This window comes from Salmo salar, chromosome ssa28, assembly GCF_905237065.1.
Source record: "Salmo salar chromosome ssa28, Ssal_v3.1, whole genome shotgun sequence".
In the NCBI taxonomy this organism is placed as follows: Eukaryota; Metazoa; Chordata; class Actinopteri; order Salmoniformes; family Salmonidae; genus Salmo; species Salmo salar.
Window position 1 is genome coordinate 25,049,054 of NC_059469.1, and position 15,663 is coordinate 25,064,716.

Below are 15,663 nucleotides of genomic sequence, written 5' to 3' on the forward strand. Positions count from 1 at the left end.
TTGGGACGAAGCCTTGGTCTATTTGCTAAGGATTTGTTCTATATAGACATTGGCCTCGTTACAAGTGACCTGTAATGTCCCAACCTCATCCAACTCTTTAAACTGCTCCCTAATGGGTCACAAACCAGAAGTGAGTATTGTGGCTCAGTAGAGGAGGGTGTGTGTGTGTGTGTGTGTGTGTGTGTGTGTGTGTGTGTGTGTGTGTGTGTGTGTGTGTGTGTGTGTCACAGGCGTAGCATTATTTGAGCTTAACATTTACATTTACAGGTATTTCACAAGGGGAAAATATGTACACTACCGTTCAAAAGTTTGGGGTCCTTGTTTTTGAAAGAAAAGCACATGTTGTCCATTAAAATAACATCAAATTGATCAGAAATACAGTGTAGACATTGTTAATGTTGTAAATGACTATTGTAGCTGGAAACGGCTGTTTTTTAATGGAATATCTAGATAGGCGTACAGAAGCCCATTATCAGCAACCATCACTCCTATGTTCCAATGGCACATTGTGTTAGCTAATCCAAGTTTATCATTTTAAAAGGCTAATTGATCATTAGAAAATCCTTTTGCAATTATGTTAGCACAGCTGAAAACTGTTGTGTTAATTAAAGAAGCAATAAAACTGACCTTCTTTAGACTAGTTCAGTATCTGGAGCATCAGCATTTGTGGGTTCGATTACAGGCTCAAAATGGCCAGAAACAAAGGACTTTCTTCTGAAACTCGTCAGTCTATTCTTGTTCTGAGAAATAAAGGCTATTCCGTGCTAGAAATTGTCAAGAAACTGAAGATCTCGTTCAATGCTGTGTACTAATGAAAACCAGTCAGTACACATCAGCACTACATATCTCCTTCGCACAGAGTTGATCAGGCTGTTGATTGTGGCCTGTGGAATGCTGTCCCACTCCTCTTCAATGGCTGTGCGAAGTTGCTGGATAATGGCGGGAACTGGAAAACGCTGTCATACACGTCGATCCAGAGCATCCCAAACGTGCTCAATAGGTGACATGCCTGGTGAGTATGCAGGACATGGAAGAACTGGGATATTTTCCAGCTTCCAGGAATTGTGTACAGATCCTTGCGAAATGGGGCCGTGCATTATCATGCAGAAACATGAAGTGATGGTGGCGGATGAATGACACGATAATGGGCCTCAGGATCTCATCACGGTATCTCTGTGCATTCAAATTGCCATCGATAAAATGCAATTCTGTTTGTTGTCCGTAGCTTATGTCTGCCTATACTATAACCCCACCGCCACCATGGGGGACTGTTCACAATGTTGACATCAGCAAACCATTCGCCCAAACTACGCCATGCACATGGTCTGCAGTTGTGAGACCGGTTGGACAAATTCTCTAAAACCACGTTGGAGGTGGCTTATTGTAGAGAAATGAACATTACATTACCTGACAACAGCTCTGGTGGACATTCCTACATTCAGCATTCCAATTGCATGCTCCCTCAAAACTTGAGATATCTGTGGCATTGTGTTGTGTGACAAAACTACACATTTTAAAGTGGCCTTTTATTGTCCCCAGCACAAGGTGCAACTGTGTAATGATCATGCTGTTCAATCAGTTTCTTGATATGCCACACCTGTCAGGTGGATGGAGAAATGCTCACTTAACAGGGATGCAAAACAAATTGTACGCACATTTTTGGAGAAATAAGCTTTTTGTGTGTATGGAATGTTTCTGTGGACTTTTATTTCAGCTCATGAAACATGGGACCAACACTTTACATGTTGCGCTTATATTTGTTTTCAGTGTATTTTTTTGCAATAGCCCTCTTTGACTTTAAAGAATATTTCTCTCAAAACTGTGAGTTCTAAAAGATGTGTCTGGACATTACATGTACTCTGTCAGATTGGTCTAAAATCCTAAATGAATCGGGAATGAGCATGGTCAGCTATTCCAGAAGTACCCCTTCTTCATGTCCTCATTACATGTAGTGCAACAAGACCACTCATGGTCTATAAAGTTCTCTACTTTTGATAGATTTAAACAAATAATTGGAATCACCATGGTCACAAACAAACTGTCAACTCCATCTGCCTGATAGAATAGGAATTTTGGTTCAAATATGTTACATTTAATTAGGTTTTAGTGTCATAAAGCAACTGAGGAAAAGCTAAATTGCTACTGCATACCACTTGAATGAAGACGAAAAATATTTTTGGGGTCAAACATCAACTCAATTCCGTCAGATGCTGAAAGAGCTGATTGAATGGTTGTTTTTTATGAGGGATTTTCAAATGACTCATGAATCATATTTTATACATGTTTGAATTGAACTTGTATTTTGTATCACAAAATGATGTCTGTTTTGAGTATCTGTTGTCAGCTCCGTCAGTGACATGTCAACTCCGTCGCTGATTGCTAACCCCCTTAAGATCATATTTTTTTGTCAATATTCAGAAAAAAAATATTTTCATCGCTGCAACATATGCTTAAACATTTTACGTATTTGCTGTTGAAGACCTAAGGGGATACTGTTTGCTTTATGACCCAGAAGAGTCTTAAGCCCTGGGGGGGGGGTTCTACTAAGCTATATGGAATTGTTTTAAGAAGGTTATACCAAGGATAATTGTGCTACTTTGATTTTGAATTTTTTTGAAGTACAAAATAAATATATATCAAAAATATTTGCTGAAAATTATTAGCCCATACAACATATTGAATAACAGATTCACAACATAGAACAACAGATAGTACCCTAATAATTCAAAAGGAAGTTTGTTCTCAAGTGTTAGTCCTATGTCTGAGAGATATAAGAAAGATCAGGAAACATTTGTAAAAAAAAAAAGGTATACATATATTCAACACCTTATTTTTGGCATTAAATAGTCTCCATATATATCTCCATACATTTGTTCAATTGGTACCGGGGGACCTTCAGACAAGTCTTCTGAGGCCTGTGGGCGTCCTAGAGCAAAAACGACATGTTCGTGAGAGTCTCACCTTTCCACAGAGGTTCATATTAGTGTGCATCCCAAACTGTTTGGATGCTACAGACGATTTTGTGAGAAGACCGATTTTCGGGATGCCTTATGGTCTGACAAACACCGCTCTAGCTCTGTCACGACATAGGCAGATGCGGTGGATTGTGATGCAACAAAAAAAAACAGATACCTTGATTTTTATGGGGATTTTTGTATTATGCTAAATAGATTTCCACGTGGACGCAGACATCAACCTCGGGCTTTGCGGGGGGACTGACTCAATGGGTCAATGACGTCAACACATACATTTACATTTTAGTCATTTAGCAGATGCTTTTACCACAAGCGATTTACAGGCACAATTACGGTTAAGTGCCTTGCTCAAGGGCTCATTGACAGATTTTTCACCTAGCCGGCTCTGGGATTGGAAACAGTGACCTTTCAGTTACTGGCCCAACGCAATTAACTGCTACCGTCTATGGAAAATGACTGGTCATCCATTCTAAACAAAATGGTTGCTATGCATGATGGATAATGCTCTTGTCACTTGCTAGCCAACTTCAGCAAACTCCGTCACCCATTAGCCAGCATCCCACTGTTATTCTTCTAATATAGTATGAACAGGAGTCATAGGAGAGCTAGGCTCCACTGGTAGGAGTCCAGCTAGAGACAGTTTCTTGGACACAGATTAAGTCTAGTCTGGACTCAAAAACCTAGTTCAATGGAGATTCTCCATTGAGCATAGTTTCATTCCAGGACTAGGCTTAATCTGTGTCCAGGAAATCAGCTCCTATTGTTACACAACTCTGTTATTCATTTAGTTGGTTCTGCTCTTCTCTAAATATGTTATATTGTTTTTACCAAAAATGAAATGTTTGCAAACATCTTCCTAGCGCTCCCAGGGTTGATGACACAGGGTCCAGAATGCACTGCAGGGCGGCCAGGCACACACGCACCCACCCACCCACCAGGCAGTCTGTTGCACCAGGCAATCTGTTGTTTGGTTCTGGTCCACTGATTGAAATAGGAGGGATTTTTAAAATATAGTTGTTTATCTTAGTTGTCGTAATCTTTAATTCTAACAAGAACCAGGCAGGCCCAACCTGGATTGTGAAGAGAAAATGAACAAAAGGCACAATATTAACATTGCTGGGTTCAAATACTATTTGAAATCATTTCAAATACTTCAGCTGGGCTTGATTGAGCTTGTGTGTTTCAATGGAACCAGTATATATTTTTTCCAAAAGTGCAAACCCTGCCCACTGTTGTACTGTACTCCAGGAAGGTTGAAGCTGAATGCTGAACTTATTTTAAGAGATTTCAAATAGTATTTGAGCCCAGGTCTGAAAGTGAGCTTTGCTGAATCCAAGTATCCTAAGTACTAAGTTCTTAGTAATGTTGCCTGGCAGAAGAAGTAGGAACATTAAGGGGAATAAAAAAAAAAAATACTAATAAAAAGAAGGCAGGCAGTAAAGAAGCAGGCGGTCGGTTTGGGAAGGATAAACACATGCATGCACAAATATATGCACGCGCGCAAACACACACAAACCCACACAGACTGACAGACACACGAACACACACACCCAAGGTGTTTGGTTCTCACACACAGGATGAGAGCATTTTAATTACCGTTCCTTTTTATTGTGACCTTTACGTTAATAGATGCCTCTGCGTCCCAAATGGCACTTCTGACCAGAGTAGTGCCCTAGATAGTGAATAGGGTGCCATTTGGGACTCTGATTAAGCTTTTCAGGCTAGGTTAAGCACCAAGGGTAATATTCCCTGCATGTTGTTTAAATTTAACTTGTGTAGATCTACCAGGAAACACACACACACACTCTTTCTCCCACTGGCACCGCAACTACCACTGAAACTTCAACGTTTCTGTATTGTGGCTTCTCCTATGTGAATAGTTGCCTCAGTTGGGAGAAACTGGCTTTATAAGCCATGTAAACCACTGGACTGACCAGCGTTTATTATTACTCAGCAATCTGTTATCCCTACACACGTCATAGTGTGTGCAGTTGTGGCCTCCAGCGCATTTCCAAACAATGAGACAACAGCCCAGACGCAGCAAATACCCCATTCCCCATCAATATGTGCTGGGTAACCAGTGTTCTAAGATTCTGTGCCTGTAGTCAAAAGCCTCTCAGAGTAGCAGTGCTGATCTAGGATCAGGTGGGTCTGCCTTATTATGCATTTTGATTGAAATACTAAACTGATCCTAGATTAGCACTCCTATTCTGAGATGCTTTGGGAATACATGCCCTGAACATCACATCAGCATGCTCCCTGTTTCTGAGATGAAAGTGAATATCTAGCAGTCTGTTTCTGCTTAGTTCAGAAATATCTTCAACTCCAAACCTGCTGGAAACCCCCACTGTTAAATCCATACTGTAATCTAGCATTATACGCTGTAAATAAATAAAAAAAAAGGATGAATAGAGAATAAAACAAATTTTGCCCCAACTACTTCCTTGTTAAAAGGTGGTTGCATTACTTGACTGTCTCTTACAGGGATGACATCATCTAGTTTCAAGAAAGGAAAGTAATAATAAAATAAAGCAAAAAATGTACTTACTTTTTACATATTTTATCTTTACAGTGGTCTGCGAATTCAATTATGGTGGCTACAAAAACCTCTTATGGGAAAATGACTATGCTATTATTCACCTAGTCTTTGAGGAGACAGTGATTGAAGTGGAATCTAGCATTAGCCATTTAGTAGCCAGATGATTTCTATGATTAGCTTGTTGATTACATTGACGAGCGACTCAGAGGACCAAGGTGGATTTAGTAACGTTGTCGGCTCGGATCCAAGGGGAACAGACCTTCCTATCCCTGTCTGGGTTATTGTACTCACTCACTCACTCACTCACTCGATGCATTGTCATCACTCAGAGAACGCTGGGATGGGAAAGTGTGTTGGACCAAACTCAGTTTCCTCCTCTTCCTCCTCCTCTACCTCCTCCTCTCTGTGCTGTCACTGCTCAGTCAAAATATTATCCGCACACACTCTTCCTTCTCCTTTCCCTCCTCCTCCTTCCTTCTCCTTTCCCTCTGCCTCCTTCTCCTTTCCCTCTGCCTCCTTCTCCTTTCCCTCCGCCTCCTTCTCCTTTCCCTCCTCCTCCTTCCTTCTCCTTTCCCTCTGCCTCCTTCTCCTTTCCCTCCTTCCTTCTCCTTTCCCTCCTCCTTCCTTCTCCTTTCCCCCCTCCTCCTTCCCCTTTCCCTCCTTCCTTCTCCTTTCCCTCCTCCTCCTTCCTTCTCCTTTCCCTCCTCCTCCTCCTTTCCCTCCTCCTCCTTCTTTCTCCTCCCTACTCCTTTCCCTCCTCCTCCTCCTTCCTTCTCCTTTCCCTCCTCCTCTTCTTCCTTCTCCTTTCTCTCGCCCCTCCTCCTTCCTTCTCCTTTCCCTCCTCTTCTTCCTTCTCCTTTCTCTCTCCCCTCCTCCTCCTCTTCTTCCTTCTCCTTTCTCTCTCCCCCTCCTCCCTTCTCCTTTCCCTCCTCCTCCTCCTCTTCTTCCTTCTCCTTTCTCTCTCCCCTCCTCCTTCCTTCTCCTTTCCCTCCTCCTCCTCTTACTGCTCAGTCACAGTGTGGCAAAAAAGAATTAGGTAGTCTGTCTGTTATCAATCAAATGTAATTATAAGGCACTTTTTACATCAGCAGATGTCACAAAGTGCTTATACAGAAACCCAGCCTAAAACAGCAAGCAATGCAGATGTAGAAGCACTGTGGCTGGGAAAAACTCCCTAGAAAGGCAGGAACCTAGGAAGAAACCTAGAGAGGAACCAAGCTCTGAGGGGTGGCCAGTCCTCTTCTGGCTGTTCGTGGTAGAGATTATAAGAGTACATGGCCATTAAGACCAGATTGTTCTTTAAGATGTTCAAACATTCATAGATTTTTATTTTTCACCTTTATTTAACGAGGCAAGTCAGTTAAGAACAATGACGGCCTAGGAACAGTAGGTTAACTGCCTTGTTCAGGGGCAGAACGACAGATTCTTACCTTGTCAGCCCGGGAATTTGAACTTGCAACCTTTCGGTTATTAGCCCAACACTCTAACCACTAGGCTACCCTACCGCCCCAGCAGGGCCAAATAATAAACACAGTGGTTATAGAGGGTGCAACAGGTCAGCACCTCAGGAGTAAATGTCAGTTGGCTTTTCATTGCCGTGCATTCAGCGAGAGAGAGCGCGAGAGAGACTCAAAACAGCAGGTCTGGGATAAGGTAGCACATCCAGTAAACAGGTCAGGGTTCCATAGCCGCAGGCTGAACAGTTGAAACTGGAGAAGCAGCATGACAAGGTAGCATGTCTGGTGAACAGGTCAGGGTTCCATAGCTGCAGGCAGAACAGCAGAAACTGGATCAGCAGCACGACCAGGTGGACTGGGGATGGGGACAGCTAAAGTTCATCAGGCCAGGTAGTCCTGAGGCATGGTCCAATTGCTCAGGTCCTCTGAGAAGGGGAGAGAGAGAAAGCGAGAGAGAGATTGGAGAATTAGAGGGAGCATACTTAAGATCACACAGGACACCAGATTAGACAGGAGAATTACACCAGATAGGACAGACTGACCCTAGCCCCCTGGCACATAGACTATTGCAGAATAGATACTGGAGACTGAGACGGGTCAGGGGGACGCTGTAGCCCTGCCCGACAATACCCCCGGACAGGGCCAACCAGGAAGGATATAACCCTACCCACTTTGCCAAAGCACAGCCCCACACCACCAGATGGATATCAACAGACCACCAACTTACTACCCTGAGACAAGGCCGAGTATAGCCCAATGGTTTGAATCTCCGAGCCGGCAACGTGGAAAAATCTACCATTCTGCCACTTGTTTGGCTGGAATTGAAAGCTGGGGGGTTCATGACCTTTGTAATGCCATCTTATTTTGTTTTGGCAACAAAGTTTCACTACGGCGGCAGAGCTTGCTAGTGTCTGTCAGCCTGTCTGTCTGGCTCACTGTCTGTTCATTTGTCTACCTGTCTCTGTATGTCTGTCTATCTGTATATTAACATTCCCGTTAACATTGACATTCACCTATTAGTGGTTTACACAATGTAAAATAAGGTGTTCACCCACATCTGTTATGGGCCCCTATGAGGACACCAGTCATTAGGTTTTACCTAGTTTTTGGTCTGATGAGATTATAATGTGAAAGTCCAGGACACACACACACACACAAGTCCAGGACACACACACACAACATCCAACACCGGAAATTCATCGAATTCATCCCGCGATTATTGTGTTTTCAGCCACCGGTAGCTTGTGGGTGCTTTATATGCGCTACAGTCAATTATACATGTCTACTTATATAAAGTATCTCATTATTAATATGCACCTACTTTATGATAGCTAGCAAATTATTTAGCTAACTAACGTTAGCCTGCCTAGCTGGAAGTTCTGAAGAAGGAAATGCTTTTATTTCTGCAATTTCCAAAAGACAACCAAACAAAAACATATTTACTTTTTACGAGACGTGTTTGTGGTGCCGTCATGTGCAATAGTAGCCCCATTTCTAACTTATTTGCATTCGTTTTTACTTACACTTGTATGTTGACTTGTCCATTGATGTTGTTTTTAAGTTTTCACTGACTTTTCTTAGTGGATGTACAATCGTCACAAATTGAATTATGGGGAGTTTCAGGCCCCCGGAGTGAACATAATTGTACACTCACAAAGCCGATTTAAAAACGAGGGCTGAGGGGCTTACGTTGCAAACTTCTCTTGCTTGGCTAATCATTTGGCCTGCCCTCCAAGATGGCGATGGGGATTCCCCCAAGGGCATAAGGTGAGTGTAAGTGGACGAGGGTGTGTCTTTTAAATGTTTGGACGGCAGACCTGGTGAATCCAGGTGAAAGCTATGATCCCTTATTGATGTCACCTGTTAAATCCACTTCAATCATTGAAAATTAAGGGGAGGAGGCAGGTTAAAGAAGGATTTTTAAGCCTTGAGACAACTGACACATAGATTGTGTATGTGTGCCATTCAGAGGGAAAATATTGAAGTGCCATTGAACGGGGTATGGTAGTGAGTGTGTCAAGAACTGCAACCCTGCTGGGTTTTTCACGCTCAACAATTTACCATGTGTATCAAGAATGGTCCACCACCCAATGGACATCCAGCCAACTTGGCACAGCTGTAGGAAGCATTGGAGTCAACATGGGCCAGCATCCATGTGGAACACTTTCCACACCTTGTAGATTCCATGCCCCGATGAATAAAGGCTGTTCTGAGGACAAAAGGGGGCGCGGTGCAACATAATATTAGTTAGGCGTTCCTAATGTTTTGTATACTCAGTGTATATGTGTAGGAAGGTGTGTAAGGCAGTAGTTACAGTACATTCGGAAAGCATTCAGGCCTCTTAACTTTTTCCACTTTTTGCTCCATTACAGCCTTGTAAAAATTGTTGTTTTTTTCTCATCAATCTACACACAATACCCCATAATGACAAAGCAAAAACAGGTTTTTAGAGAGTTTTGCAAATATATTAAAAATAAAAACATATTACATTTACATAAGTATTCAGACCCTTTACTCAGTACTTTGTTGAAGCAGCGATTACAGCATCAAGTCTTCTTGGGTATGACGCTACAAGCTTGACACACCTGTATTTGGGTAGTTTCTCCCATTCTTCTCTGCAGATCCTCTCAAACTCTCAAAAACTTCCCCACAGCATGATGCTGCCACCACCATGCTTCACCATAGGGATGGTGCCAGGTTTCCTCCAGACGTGACGCTTGGCATTCAGGCCAAAGAGTTCAATCTTGGTTTCATCAGACCAGAGAATCTTGTTTCTCATGGTCTGAGATGCCTTTTAGGTGCCTTTTGGCAAACTCCAAGTGGGCTATCATGTGCCTTTTACTGAGGAGTGGCTTCCTTCAGGCCATTCTACCATACAGGCCTGATTGGTGGAGTGCTGCAGAGATGGTTGTCCTTCTGAAAGGTTCTCCCATCTCCACAGAGGAACTCTAGAGCTCTGTCAGATTGACCATCAGGTTCTTGGTCACCTCCCTGACCAAGGCCCTTCTCCCCTGATTGCTCAGTTTGACCGGGTGGCCAGCTCTAAGAAGAGTCTTGGTGGGTCCAGACTTCTTCCATTTAAGAATGATGGAGGCCACTGTGTTCTTCAATGCTACAGAATGTTTTTGGGACCCTTCCCCAGATCTGTGCTTCGACACAATCCTGTCTCAGAGCTCTACGGACAACTCCTTCGACCTCATGGCTTGATTTTTGCTCTGACATTCACTGTCAACTGTGGGACCTGATATAGACAGGTGTGTGCCTTTCCAAATCATGTCCAATCAATTACATTTAGTACAGGTGGACTCCAATCATGTTGTAGAAACATCTCAATGATGATCAATGGAAAGAGGATGCACCTGATCTCAATTTCGAGTCTCTATCTTAATACTTACGTAAATACGTTTTTTCTGGTTTTCTTTGCAAACATATCTTAAAACTTGTTTTCGCATTGTCATTATGGGTTATTGTGTCTAGATTGATGATGATAATTTTTTATTGAATCCATATTAGAAAAAGGCTCTAACGTAACTAAATGTGCAAAAAGGGAAGGGGCCTGAATCATTTCCAAATGCACTGTATATAGGATGTCCCTTGACTATAATACAGTATTATACATACTGTAGTCAACATGGGCCATCATCTCTCTGGAACCCTTTCGACACCTTGTGGAGTCGATGCCCCAATGAATTGAGGGTGTTCTGAGGGCAATGTGTTCCTAATGTTTGGTGTACTCAGTGTATGTTTATATTTTACAGTCTCTGACATCGCTCGTTCTGATATTTCAAAACATTTCTGGATTATGTGTGTATAGTTTTTTATTCAATTTTTATTGCTAGGTATTACTGCACTGATGGAGCTAGAAACACAATAATTTCACTGCACCAGCGATAACATCTATAAATCTGTGTACACGACCAATAAACTTGGATTTTATTTGGTACTGTAACTCATTGGGCACCACTCCCATGTTGACACCTGGGAACCCTGTTTTGTTTTGTGCTGAAATGAGCTTGCTCTGGGGTGCAGTGGCACTTTGCTGCTACACTAGGCTAGTTCCTAGTCCCTAAGGGTAGCAGAATAAATTTGATATTTGATACTGCTTCTCTATGAGATCTCAATGGTGAGATGTTTGACATTTTACATTCTCGTAAATCAGTATGTTTGTGTGTGTGTGTGTTCTGAACTAGGCATTTTTGCAACTAGTAGAAATATTTGGCATCCTGGGTGACCACACACACACACACACAAACACAACCACCCAATATGAATGACTGTGGATACCAGTACTGAGGCCATCATTTGCAAATGTATTGTGAAATCTGTTGTAAAATGTATTTTAATGTTTCAAAATTGTATTATATGTTACTGCCTTAATTTTTGCTGGAGCCCAGGAAGATTAATGGGGATCCATAATAACTGAAATACAACACGCCTAAATAAATCTAAGCAGAATCATGAAATGTCACTACTGATTTGCCCTTTCAAATAGAGCAGCAATAGTAGTTTTCATTGGCATTCTTTAAATCTCCCACTCTGTTTTCTCTCCATAGGTGTGTGCGGCGGTATGAGAACCACTTGAATCGCTGTCATCCCTGCACCGCAGCCTTTTCACCCTGTGGACGATTCATTGCTTCTGGCTCTGAAGACAACTGTGTGAGTGGTGGTTCCTTCCTACTTGTCCTCCTCCCTATTCTCCTCCTCCTCCTCCTCTTCTCTCTTCTTCCTCCACTCCCCCCCTTCCTCATCTTCCTCCTTACTATGGAAAAACGTGACCTGGTATGGAAGTTAAAAGGTAGGGGATGAAATACAGGTGGAGAGTCAGAAGTTCATGTTACTGGATTTCACAGGCTTCGTCCTCTCCCCTGCACTAATCGTTTTTGACGCCATCTAAAATACCTTCAATAGCTATAATAAGTCTGAAATATCTTCACCTAGAGTTGTTTAATGTTAAAGTGACACACGACACATCAGGAAATGTCATGGAAAGCATCTATGATGTGGTGTCAATGGCCACCAGCCCTGGTCTGCATAAAGCGCTCTAATACGCTGTAATACATCTTAAATACCTTTAACTGGAGTCTGTACTGTATGGTGTCACAGGCCATCACCGTACGTTGTAATAGCTGTAGTAAGTCATGCACTGTAAAGGGTTTGCCATGAATTTGACAGTAACTTAAAGGGAGCAAGGTGGCAAGTACAATTCTGTATTTCATATTACAGTGTACAGTAGGTGCATTTGTTTTATGTTACAGTGACACATGATACATAGTCATTTATTTTATGTAAATAATTTTCCCGTGTCCCACAGAGAATAGGAACCACTACCATTTTACACAACATTAAAGACATGCTCCGGAACTTTTGAAACTTCCCGCTTTGGGCTGGATGTGTCAATGTGTAGTTCATACATGCATAATCTATGAGCAGAATTACTGTTTTACCTCAATTAGCCAGTTTGAAAGCAACTGTTTTTCTGGAAGCTGTGCTGTGCCATTTTCCCTACATTTCCTCCCATGTGGGCCAGCCCCCTAGCAATTTGAGTTCTAGCCAATGATCTTCAGCCCCTCACCATTTGAGTGACAAGTAACAAGATGTACACACATCAGCAGAGCGAGAGAGAGCAATGACGTGGTGCAAATATCTGCACATAGGTGACGTAGTACGCAATTTCCAGCTCATGAGCACTACTTTCACTACTGGCTATAACGTATACAAAAGTACCGGAGAATCACTTTAAATACGGCCAATGACCTGTTTTATGTCTTTAGTACATTCACCTAGAGTTGTTTGATGTTAATCTGACAATGGAATGACATGACTCATCAGAAAGTTCATGGAAATGCTTTTTCCAAGACAGTCCCACAGAGAATAGGAAGCAAGAGGAATGCTTGTCATGGCAAGCGCATCACTAGTAAATTAATGCATGCGTGTGTGCATGTGTGCAGGGCCGACTCTAGCCTTTTGGGGTCCATAGCTAAATTTTGTTAGGGGCCCCCCGACCTCATGGGCAAAACATTTTAGTGGCCCCCCTCTTGACGGCAGAAAGAAAAAATATAATTGTAGAGTCAATTTCCTGCAATTCTACACATTTTGCCACGGGACTTAGAGAAAATGTTGCAGTTTTAAAGCAAGTTTGCAGTAATTTTACAAATTTTGTCATGGGGCAAAGAGAAACATTTGCAGTTTTACAGTTCATTTCCTGCAATTCTACACATTTTGCCATGACTTATACCATGTTATTATGACATCTGAGTGAGAGTGACTAACAAAATCCCTGCGTGCTCTGTGTGCCCAGTTGGTAATTCAACCATGATTACTACAAGTTTAGACAGCTGACTAGACTCATTTACCAATCTAAGAACATTTAGCTGACATGGAATGGCAGTGCTAATTTCATCAACAATAACTATGAGGAAAAGTACTCATCAACGACTTATTCCTGAATAAAACTATGACGATAGCTAGAAGAGATGCCCTGGGAAAATACGCAAACTATTACAAATTACTTTTCATTTTAGTTGATAAAAATGGGACGAGACAAGAATTCCATGTGAGACTAATGGGCATTTAATTTGACATGAAGCTCCTTTTCATCTGTTTTGTCCAATCATAAGCCATCATACATGCAGAATATTTCAGGTAATCCTCTCATTGGCAGTTGTGACTTGACTTGTAACTAACCTCAACTAGAAACAATGTTTACTCTCTCGCTTACTTTCATGTAGGCAATGTTTTCTTTGATCACGACAGAAGCTCTATTTTCCCATGTGTGCTGTTATTCATTAGTCTGTGTTGACGCACTCGCAGTGTAGTCCACAAATGCGAGTTGTGGTTGCTTGTTGTTGCTATTTGTTGAATACTAGGAGTACAGTAAGACTTCTGGCATTTTTGTAAGACTCAAATGCTCTCCTTTTCAAGGAAACCACTGTTATTTACTCCCTTGACAGTTATGACTGTGAGATTATAATCAATTAGCAGACTCAGCAGAATCTCTAATCCAGAGCGATTTACAGTTAGTAAGTGCATACATTTTAATACTGGTCACCTGTGGGAATTGAACCCACAACTCTGACTAAAATAGTCCAGTTTTAGTCAACTGATAATAATTAAAACTAACTATCGATGAAATTACAAACATTTTACTAAGACTAAAAGTTATTTTAAGACTAAAACTAAAATAGCTGCCAAAATTAACACTGACATAGGCTATTTGAGTCTCTGTCAGTGACTGGCATAAAAAGAGAAAAAGTGCTGATGCAAATCCAAATCTCAATATGGCAACTACAGTTGAGATCCAGAGTTCCCCAATTTTATATTATTGTCAAAGAATGGGTGGGGCCCCCTAGCAGCTGTGGGGCTCTAGGCGGTCGCTTATGTTGCTTATGCCTGGAACCGGCCCTGCATGTGTGTATGCTTGTGCTTGCATGTGATTTCCAGACAGTTCATTCCAGTGTATGTGTGTTTGTCGTTAATTTGTTTGCGCGTGTTTGTGCGTGCATGCATGTGTGTGTGAGAGGGCATCTAGACAGAGCAGTCCAGATTTACTGCAGTACAATACCTTCTTTTCCTTTTATCTCCTGATAGAGATGGATTTGCAGAAGAATGCTTTCTGTTCTGGGTGTATAATTTATACGCTGGCATCCAGTTCGAGTTATAGGCTCAAATTGAGTTATAACGCTATTATGGGTAACTTCTAAAGCTCCGACTTTACTTTATCGACAAGCCTTGTGCGCCATCTGGGCTGCAGTAACTGCAGAATGCATAAGATTATGGACAGGGGCACACTCAACTACTGTAACAATAGCGCTCAGGTGAAAAGGTTGATGCACTGTAGTGCATATTTTGTCTTGAGCGGATGGTCGGGGGGCCAGAGCATGATTACTAATAATTTGTTGACTACAATAATTTATTGACTACAGATATAATATTTGACTAAAACATAATCATTTCAAACCTTGCTTACATTTGTATACGATCACATATCTCTCTATTATGCATGGGATTACTTTGGAACAGATTTCCAAAATTAAAAATCCTTGAAGCAGATTTGCTGGTGTTTTTTTTTCAGTATTTTATGTCCAAAGAAATATATAATAATAATAATACCCTGTTTTATTTTTGCTCAGGAAACAAGTTAAAATCACGGTCCGCCAGTTGGGGTGTAGCCTTAGTTGCCTGCCTATGAAACAACAAAACGTACTGCTGGTGGTTTAGGTGTATGTAGTTGTACAATATATGATTAAAACATGGTACATGGTAAACATGGCACATACACAGGACATACTATTCTGTTATTTCCATGACTGACACCTTTTAAACCTGCTACAGAATAGGTCTTCCCTCTTCTTGCTGTACAAAACATTGTCTGTGTACCAATTCTCCACCCTTCTCCCCGTCATGGATTTAAAAATGGTGGAAACCCAAAGCCAGTGCTTACCCCAATCCAATGCTTTCCAATTCATGACGGGGAATGTGAGAAACAAAGACTGTCATGGAATTGGATCTTCAAAGGCCAAAATACACACACTCACCTCAGATTTTTACCACATGGCAAAGCGAAAGGGGCTCATTCCTGAACGATGTGTAGAGGTCACAAATCCACGTTCATTGTCACATTTTATTTGCTCTCTCTACCCTCTTTCTTCACAGTTTTTTTTTCTTCCAATCGTGTCTGTCTTTCCTCTGGACT

The 15,663-nt window shown here is 41.7% G+C and overlaps 1 protein-coding gene across 2 annotated transcripts in view; it reads left to right on the forward strand.

The window, feature by feature from the left end:
* wdr27 (WD repeat domain 27) overlaps nt 1-15,663 on the forward strand; it is a 170,628-nt gene that overhangs the window by 78,990 nt on the left and 75,975 nt on the right. For both annotated transcript variants that reach the window (XR_006762576.1, XM_014180055.2), the window contains exon 23: nt 11,525-11,627. Coding sequence is in view for 1 of the 2 variants with exons in the window: in XM_014180055.2 (XP_014035530.2) it covers nt 11,525-11,627 (103 nt within the window). In the remaining variant the exon portion in view is untranslated. The remainder of the gene's footprint in view (nt 1-11,524; nt 11,628-15,663) is intronic.